At 40.2% G+C, this 10,162-nt stretch overlaps 1 protein-coding gene across 1 annotated transcript in view; it reads right to left on the reverse strand.

Moving 5' to 3' along the window:
* LYPD6B (LY6/PLAUR domain containing 6B) overlaps positions 1-1,595 on the reverse strand; it is a 24,325-nt gene extending 22,730 nt beyond the window's left edge. The window contains exon 1 of the mRNA XM_007934940.1: positions 1,475-1,595. Coding sequence (XP_007933131.1) covers positions 1,475-1,589 — 115 coding nt within the window. The 5' untranslated portion in view covers positions 1,590-1,595. The remainder of the gene's footprint in view (positions 1-1,474) is intronic.
* Positions 1,596-10,162: the final 8,567 nt, after the last annotated feature.

The following is a 10,162-nucleotide window of genomic DNA, read 5'->3' on the forward strand; positions in this document are numbered from 1 at the left end:
AGATTATCTTCTGTGTCTGTGTTAATTGGTTTCCCTTTTCTTTGTTGAAGAGGGTCTGTGCAATCCTTCTGCCTAGTCCGCCATCTTGCCTCAAGGTGGTAAGTCTTTACAGAAGTAGATTGCCCCCATCTTCCTTCCACAGAATGGCTGGTGGGTTTGAATTGCTAACCTTCTGGTTAGCAGGCAAATGCCTTAGTTAAACACACCACCAGAGCTCTTTTAGAGCATATTGTTGTTGTTGTTGTTGTTGTTATGTGCCATTGAGTCAGACCCGACTCACAGCAACCCCTCCTTGGGTTGCTGAGGCAGAATCACTGAGGAAGTAGATTGCCCCATCTTCCTTCCGAGGAGCGGCTGGTGGGTTTGAACCGCCAGCCTTCTGGTTAGCAGTCAAGTGCCTTAGGTACTATGCTACCAGAGCTCCCTTCGAGCATAGCAGGAGGTTCAAAAAGTAAATTAGCACAGAGTTTTAGCCTTATAGGTATATTGATACTTGTAAGATGGGCTTATGAAAAAGGCTGTTTTTATGTTCTAACTAACTTCAAGGATATTTTTATATAAAATAATAAATTTCTGCTGAAATAGTGCAAAACACTTATAGACAGTAATTTTGGTGTCACTCACTCCCTCTAAAAGTGTCACCCAATGTAGTCCACACCCTCTAATGATGTCACTGTTCCTGTATCCCACCCTCCTTATTACTAAATCTCTGGAGACATCACCCAGGAATATGTTTTAAAAGCTCTTCTCATGTTTGTGAGGCTCTTCCAGGTGTGGGAACACAGGCATGCACATTCATACCAAATAATTGTTATTGAAAAGAATCTCTCTAAGGAATGGTATCAGAGAAGGTTTACTTGCCTGAAGAAAGAGAAGGGAAGGAAAATGTTATACGTATACAAACACACATATATACACATATATGAACATAGCATATAATAACATTATCTTATAGATAATATACAGCGATAGTTGCTTATTTTTAAAGTATTAGTGAACATTTTGTGTTTTATGCATCTTTTACTAATAGTGATTTTGCTTAACAAAAAGTCAGGTAGTATTCTCCAAATAATCCAACATAGCAATCTGTTTTCAAAATTGGTAATGGCCATTTGAAAGAACTGGTGTGTAATTTATGCAGACACTTACTACAAACAATGTACTTCTGTAATGAAGAGATCAACAAAGAACAATGAACTTTCTCTGGTAAGTCAACATTAGGGACAGTGTTCAATTAAAAAAAAAAAAAAGACCCCTTTTAAGATGTCAACAGAAGTCAGACATTTTAAAGAAATGGAGAAAATTTCTATCACTGTGTATTTCCCTTAATCACAGAAGTAATGAAGACACTCTGTTTTCTTCTAGAAGTAAACCAAAAGTTCCAGGAAAAGGCAATGTTACTACGAGTGGAAATGGGCTCCCAATGGGCACTCTGATCCCACAGTAATGAACCAGGACAGCAATGGCTACTCACGATCGAGAGGAGGCCTCACATGATAGAAGTTGATGTTCTTGGCAAGCGCCCAGTTTTCTGAGAAGATAAAGATCTGGACAATTGCTACAGCTGCAGCATGGCAGAGGAGCAGCATTCTGACCTTGTATGTTGTGAAGTCCAGAATTCATATATCTGCAGTGAAAAGAGAGACTGCTGGAGTTTAATTGTATCTTTCACCTCAATAGGAGTAAGTTTTGCTTATCTTTAGAAAGCTTCATTATTCAAGTATATTCAACCATCTCCCTGTTCTGTAGGGCCAGACCTGTAAGTAAACTGCATAATTTCTGATCAGTTGAAAGTTAAGCAATGACTGCCTTCTACTGGTCAGGACTCTGCACTAGCCAGCTGAGTTTTAGCAGGGCACTCAATGTGCTTTGGGGTTCAGCAAGAGCAAGCAGCCAGCCCTGCCCTGGCTGCACCTGGTCCCATTGCTGTGTGAGGCTAACTGAGGTACTCAATGCTGAATCATCTGATGTCTTAAATTAACCATGGTCTGAGGCACGTGACTGGACCACATATCTGTCAATCCCATTCTCCAGTAAACACTGATGTTCGATATATTTTGTAACTTTTTCAAAACCTGAAAGAAACAATTGGAACAATGTGTATGTGTCTGTGGAGAAGGGGGAAGTTGTAGGTAAAAGGACAACCATCTGGAGAAATAACACCTCTTCTGTACCCAGAGCACATGGCCACTGAGAAGAGAAACTAAAGATGAAAGCCATCCCACTCGTTTCTGTCACATACACTGCAAAGAGAAGCGGTCAGGTGCTTCTAGAGGAACCAGAACAAAAGTGGGCTAAAAAGCTGACAATCATATAATTCTAGTCCTGTTCCATAAATACTACTCACTGCTTTCACAGACTTCAGCCAGGTAGGCAGGGCTGAACCCAATGAAGCAGACACACACACAGTCAGCACTGAGTTGAGGATATCACATCTTAAACCCCATAGGTCCTTCCTCAAGTAGCAGACTTCGGTAGTAGCGGAAATATACAAAACCTTCAGGAGAGATGTTCACAACCTACAGGTCCTCCTGACAAGAGGAAGGGGTGGGGCAGCAGAAAAAGTATGCAACTTGGAGTCCAAGGGCTTTGGTTCATGTCCTGGCTCTGCTGTTTATTAACTGCCTGACCTTGGAAAAGCTCTTTAAACTCTATTAACCTCAATTTCCTCATCTGTAAAGTGGCTTAATAACACTTGCCCTGCCCACACTTTTAGGTAATTGAGAGCATCAAATACAGGCTCAGGTCAGGATCACACAGGATTGTATATGTAAAAGCATTCGTAATTAAAGGTCTGTGAAAATGTTGGAATAGTGGCTTAATTCATTTTCTTCTTGCTGAATCAACTGGTCTCAGTGGATTTGGGAAATTTTTCAAAGAGAGAAAGAAGGTTTGATCTCTTTTTATATGAGTATAATCCTTTACATGGACATTTTGATTAAAGCCAGGGTTATAATATGTGCATTCTAAGGATTTTACTTTCTTCTCTTTTGTGAGAGTATTAGTTTCACATGTAATGCAAACCTATTGCTTGCTTAAGGAACCCTGCTGGCACAGTGGTTAAAGTGCTTGGCTGCTAACCAAAAGATGGGTGGTCAAACCCACCGGCTGCTCTGTGGGAGAAATATGAAGCAGTCTGCTTCCATAAAGATTTACAGCTGTGGAAAGCCTATGAGGCAATTCTACTCTGTCCTATAGGATCACTATGAGTTGGAAATGACTCAATGGAAATGGTGTTCTTTTCTTTTCTTTTTTTTTTAATGGCTTTCTTTCTTTGGATACTTCATCAAGAAAGACCAATCACTAGAAAAGGATATCATGTTTCATAGAGAGTCAGTGAAAATCAGGGAAATCCTCAATGAGATGGACTCACACAAAAGCCAAATAGTGGACTCAAGTGTACCAACAATCACAAAGATGGCAGAGGACTGGGCCACTTTCCTTCTGTTATTCATAAGGTCACTGTTAGGAACTGAATTATGTCCCCACAAATATACGTTGTAAATCTTAACCCCTATGGTTATAATCACATTTGGGAATAGGTTGTCTTTCTTATGGTAATGTGGCAATTATTACTGTAGGTTTTCTCTTGAGTCAATCTCCTTTTGCGATATAAAAGAGATTAAAGAAGTGAACAGAGAAAAAGGCATGGGGTAAGACAGATGCCAAGATAAACAGAGATCTCCAAAGAACCAGGAAACAGAAGCTGCAGATCCAAAGACCTTCATCCAGAGCCAGCAGAGAAAGAAAGCCTTCCTTTTGAGCCCACACCTTGAATTTGGACTTCTAACCTCCTCAACTGTGAGAAAATAAACTTCTGTTTGGTAAAGTCATGCACTTGTGATATTTCTGTTACAGCAGCACTAGAGAACTTAGACAGCCACCATGAGCTGGAGATGGCTTGAAATGAACTAACAAAAACAATGGGGAAGGAACTGACGACCTGACAAAAAGCAGTCTGGTAGACAGAGCACTGACTTGAGGGTATATACTGGTTAAATAAGGAGCTCTGGTAGTGCAGTGCCTAAGGCACTTGACTGCTAACCAGAAGGCTGGTGTTCAAACTCAGCAGCCACTCCTCGGAAGGAAGGTTGGGCAATCTACTTCTGTAGTGATACCGCCTCGGAAACCCAAGGAGGGGTCACTATGAGTCAGGTCTGACTCAACAGCACATACCAACAACAACATTGGTTAAATAAATGATCTTCCATTTTCTTCCCATCTGCAGCAGCAAGAATATCATATCATCTCTCTAACTATACTGGGGCTTCTGCCATTGACAGTACTGAGTCCCTAAGGAAGCACTCTTGTAAAAAATAAAAAAATAATAAAAAAAAACCTGGAGAGTGAATTTCAAAAACTATAGTGCTAAACTTTTTACATTGCATTTCAGTTCAGTGAAGAATCAGACCTAGTGATATGCAAAAAATATATCTGTCTCAGTTCATTTTAGAAACTGAGATTGACCTTTCACAATAATCACATTTCTAAATTCTATCCTTATGCTCTCTCTGAAGAAATGCATGTTTAGCCAACTACATGCTTCCTCACAGAAGAGTGGTTTCACTGATAAAATTCTTCTCCCATTTATTTCTCTGAGTTGTACCACTACATAGTCATTATGAACCTGTAGCAGAGTAACAATGTCTTTTCTTTTACACCAGTGAAGACCCTCTGAATGTAGGAAATGCATCCTTCTTTTACAAACCTCCGAATGAATGTGTCCCAACAGGAATCCAGAACCTTCCTGTAATATTGAGACAATGTCTATGATTATAGGTTTCAGATTCATATTGTCTACATTCAAATCCCATTTCTACCACTAAGCAACTGTGGGGCCTCAGACAAGCTGTTTAAGCTGTCCAAGCCTCAGTTTCCCCATCTGTAGAGCAGGTATAATGACTATATCTACCTCACAGTGCAGAAGCGAGGGCTAAATGACACAATGCTATAAAGCATTCAGCTGAGCACATGGTTAAAGCTGTATTTACTGAGCACTTTCTATTAGGTAAGGAGCTCTGGTGCTGCAGTGGTTAAGGCATTTGGCTGCTAACCAGTAGGTTGGCAGTTCAAACCCACCAGTAGCTGGAGAAAGAAGAGGCAATCTACTTCCATAAGGATTTGTAGCCTTGGAAATCCACTGAGAGTTGCTATGAGTTGGAATAGACTTGATCGCAGTGAGTTTGGCTTTTTCTTTTTCCCCCTATATACCCAAGGAGGGGTCGCTATGAGTCGGGTCCAACTCGATGGCACACAACAACAACAACAACATTATGTAGTAAAAAGCATGAGCTCAAATCCCTGCTTCCAAACTTCCTACCTCCTTTTGCCAGTTCCTTGATCTCCACATACCACAATTTTTGTATATGTAAAATGGGAATAGTAATAATACCTACCCCATAGGGTTGTAGAAGTTAAATTAGTTAAGACATGTAAATGATTGATCTATGCAATTAGCTTTGTGTCAGATATTTTACTAATTCTTACCACGTGTGATAGTTAAGGTTGTGTGTCAACTTGGTTGGGCCTGGTTGAATGGCTGGTGGTAGTTATTCCCCATGATGAGACTGGCAATCAACTCCACTGTGGCATCTACCACAAGCAGCTGAGTAGCTGCTTTAGGGATGTGGTCTGCTTCCCCTATATAAGCAGCAGCCTTGGGAATGGTCTCTAGCTTATGGCACGTTTGAATCTTGCATGTAGCCAAGTCATTGTTCAGCAGCCTGCCATACTCTGCCCATCTTGGGACTTTCAATTTACTTGAATCAGTGGCCCACCGTGTTTGGTAACATTGGGACTGTGCCTTTTCACTTGCCGACCTTGGGTTTGTCAGCCTCAGTAGCCAGCAGCTGCCTGAGTGAAGAAAACCTCCGGCTTCAGTGGGCCAGGAGCAAGAGGCAGAGCTGAAGCCCAAGGTTGAGGGGCTTTCACTCAGCCCCTAGAGCCTGGCACTTTGAGCTTGGACTTCTAGCCTCCAAAACTGTATGAGAATAAACTCGTTTGTTCAAGCCATCTCATTTGTGGTATAATCTTGTTAGAGCAGCACTAGGGAACCAAAACACTAACCACCTACTTATCATTATTATGAACAAATCTTCAAGTAGTCTGGAATCAAAAATCATAACCCATGGCTGTCCTCATGTAATGTCAGTGCAAGACAAAACTCCACTCATTCATCTAACACATTGATATGACATGTACTATGTATCAGATACGTTTTATCACTGGATCCCTAATAAGATCTTTGCTCTCATGTAGTTTGCATTTTAGAGGGAAGACAGGCAATAAAAAGATGTGTGTGTGTGTGTGTGTGTGGTAGTTAAGTTTGTGTCAACTTGGCTGGGCCTGGGTGTAATCAACTGCACGGTGGAATCTACAGTGAGCAGCTGAGTAGCTGCCTTTGGGATGTGGTCTGCTTCCTGTATATAAGGAGAAGCCTTGGGGAACAGTCTCTAGCTTATGGCATGATTGAACCCTGACTGTAGCAGTGTCATTGTTCAGCAGCCTGCCATGCTCTAGCCATCCTGGGACTTTCAATGGACTTAAATCAATGGCCTGCCATGTGGTTTGATAACATTGAGACTGTGTCATTTTATTTGTTGACCTTGGGATTATTAGCCTCAGCAGTCAGTAGCTGCATTAGTGAAGAGATGCCTCTAGCTTCAGTGGGCTGGGAGCAAGAGGCAGAGCTGAAGCCCAAGGTCGAGGGGCTTTCACCCAGCCCCTAGAGCCTGGCACTTTGAACTTGGACATAAAGCCTCCAAACTGTAAGAGAATAAACTTGTGTTTGTCAAGGCATCCCATCTGTGGTGTATTCCTGTCAGAGCAGTACTAGGTAACCAGAACAATTATACACACACACATACACACACACATAATAGCGGATAGTCATAAATTCTATGAACCAAACCAAAATCCACTGCCATTGGGTTGATTCCAACTCATAGCGACCCTCACTGGATTTCCAAAGATGTAAATCTTTACAGAAGTAGATTGCCTCATTTTCCTCTGGTGTATCAGCCCCTGTATTTGAACTGCCAGCCTTCTGGTAAGTTCTATGAAGGAAACACAATAAGGTATTATGTGAGAGAGTAAGAGGAGCTACTTTAGGTATATCATAGTCCCCATATGCCTCTCTGAGGAGGTGACATCTGAACAGGTGAATCAATGATGAGAAGAAACCAGCCAAGTAAAGAATCAAGGGAAAAGCAACCAAGACCATAAGGTGCCAAGCTGCTTGCCATGTTGAGGGAACTCAGAAAGTGTGACTAGAACATGCTGAGGAGGTAAAGGTGACAAGAGAGAGTCAGTGGGGGCCAGCTCATGCAGGAACTTATAAGCTCTGGTGAAGATTTGGGATCTACTGTTTAATTTTAGATGTTATATATTTTTTTAAAATACCAAGAACACTTTGTCTCTGTAAAGTGGTCCCAAATGCCTATTCGTATTTCTAGCTCCTGGAATAAATGAAAATAACTGATATGAAATATAGAGGAATATGGAATTTATACCACAAAGCTCTCTTTGAATATATAAAAGAATGGATGTTAGACAATTTAAAAATAATTGAAGGAACAACAAAACCAAGGATCACACTGGTTTTCTGGTTTCTTCTTCCCTCAAAAAGCACAGCAGGGAATAGAGTATCATCACCATTTTACAACTGAGGGAACTGAGGTTCAGGGACAATATATATAAAAATCCTAGCACACTGCCTGGCACATAGTATCCCCTCAAAAAATTTCACAGTAGCTTGCTCTAGCCTACTAAACTTAAACACTAGTAAAAAGTGAACCAAAAGAATGTTGCCTCCATAAAGACTAAATGTATACACATAGAATATTTCATTTCCATTTTTAACTAAATCACTGTAGCCCTGTTCTATCAAAGTTCTCTAAAACTGCAAAGGTTTTGCCTGTCAATGATGAAAATGCTAAATAAAAATGTCATACATTTCTGGAGTATGCTTTATAACCTATTACCATAATACTGCTTTTCCTCCAAGCACCTATATCTATCTCTATTCTTCAGGATATAGGTTTGTGTTAACATGACTGTTTTATTTTTCAGAACCAACATGAAAAAATAAATGACAAACTATGTATCTGAGAGTTGTTTTACATTTAGAATCATTTCACCAAGACTGAACTAAAAAATTATCTGCTGAGACTTAGCTGAGTAGGCTCTCATTGCCAAACAAGGTTAGAGTGGAACTTGTATTTTGCTCTAGAAGGAAAAAAAATCTTGAATACAAGTTAGACAGAACCATTCTGGTATGTTCTCCAAGGCCATCACATAGAACAGTGTTCTTCACATGGGGGAAGAGGTTAACTCCTTGAAGTTATCTGCAAAACTGTGTGTCTCTACATATTTTTCCCCTAGGGAAGCACCTCACTGGAATATAAGACATACGTACAAGTTAAGGATGTTGGCTTGATGCTTCAGAATATCACCTATAATGATTCAGTTTCCTATGAGTTAGAAGTTTCATATTTTGAAACTAGGAGGTAAAGTTCTACATGTATGTTAGGAATCTTGGCCACTTTCCTAAAATTCAGGGGTAGCCCAAAACACCTTTCCTCAGACAGAGCCCAATACCTCCATCCATCTTTCCTAGATAGGGTTTCCTTGTCAGAAACCCCTCACCTATGGTACTAGTCTGCCCTGCCTGAGTTCTCTCTTTGAAAGGTGTATAAACACTTGTCCCAGATATAGTTTGTCTCTCTTCCAGAAGAGGGAAGAGATATCTGCAAGACATATTTGTAGGGATGCAGCAGGGATGGGCAACTCCTAGGCATTCCAGGAAATGGCAGGCAGTTAGATTTATAAATTTAAGAAACCCTTCCTGAGACTTTGGACCGACCACTGTTGCCCAGAGTAAAAGACCTATGTGGCACATGGTCCAGCAGCACGACTATTTCCTAGGTCTGTGTCATGGTAATTAACTCATCCTATCTGTGGCCTTTGATACTTCCATAGAAAATGTGGAAAGTTGATTTGGGCCTTTGAGAGTGGTGCATCTTTTAGATCATAAAGAAACTCTTTTGAGATAGGAAAATGGCCTATATCATTTTAATATTCTTTAGGACCACACTCAGCACACAGTAGATATTCAATAAATGCTTTTGGGCATAAAACTAACATCATTAGCTATAACTTATAAGGAGCATCTTTTTTAGCAAGTAAGCCAAAGGTTACAGGCAATGGAGAGTTGGCAGGGTGTTCAAATATGATAAAGAAATGATGGACTTAGAAGGAGATTTGAAAAAGAGACCAGACAGAGGTGGTTAATACTGACATTTCTTGCACAACTGTTAAAAATAAGTCAGCCAGCACAGGCTAACTTATACTGCCAATAAAACAAATGAAATAGATAATATAAGGGAAACAGCACTAATGAGTCCAACATGCCTATCAACACTCAGATTCACACCTTCCTGCAAGCATCATTTATCTCACAATAAGACACTTTAATGACAGACTTTAATAAGCCTGGTTTCCCTTGTAAAAAAAAAAAAAATTAGAAGACAAAGGGGAAATTCAGAAAGTGCTGAAATCTTACCCAGAAAAAAATGGAATACGTAAAAGCACCCCTCTCAAAAGGGGAAATATGTTAGAAAACTAAAGATGGGAAATTTCTTCACAATTTTCAAAAAAAAAAAGAAAAGTTAACAACAGTGAATGCAAAGTTAATATGCAGAAAATTCCGATACATAATTTTGGATAATTTACAGAAAACCACAGCACTCAATAAAATCTAACTTGAGTCATAAAGAGTATTGATAGTAAAATAAACCAATCTTTTTAAAATTTGCAATCTAGTAAGCCTATGTGGTTCCAAATCCTGGGGACCTTATGCACAAGGGAAGGAAACACTACACAGTCCTGCACTATTCTCCCAGTCGTTGCTGTGTTGAAGCCCACTGTTGCAACCACTGTGTCTATCAATATTGTTGAAGGTCTTCCTCTTTTTTGCTGGCCTCTACTTTACCAAGCATGATGTCCTTCTCCAGGGACTGGTCCCTCCTGATAACATGTCCAAAGTACTTGAGATGAGAAGTCTTGCTATCTTGACTTCTAAGGAGCATTCTGGTTGTTACTTCTTCCAAAGACAGATTGGTTTGTTCTTCTGGTAGTCCATGGTATATTTTACATATATATA

The sequence above is a fragment of the Orycteropus afer genome, unplaced genomic scaffold (assembly GCF_000298275.1).
Source record: "Orycteropus afer afer isolate SDZICR_OR568_19922 unplaced genomic scaffold, OryAfe1.0 scaffold00023, whole genome shotgun sequence".
Classification (NCBI taxonomy): domain Eukaryota; kingdom Metazoa; phylum Chordata; class Mammalia; order Tubulidentata; family Orycteropodidae; genus Orycteropus; species Orycteropus afer.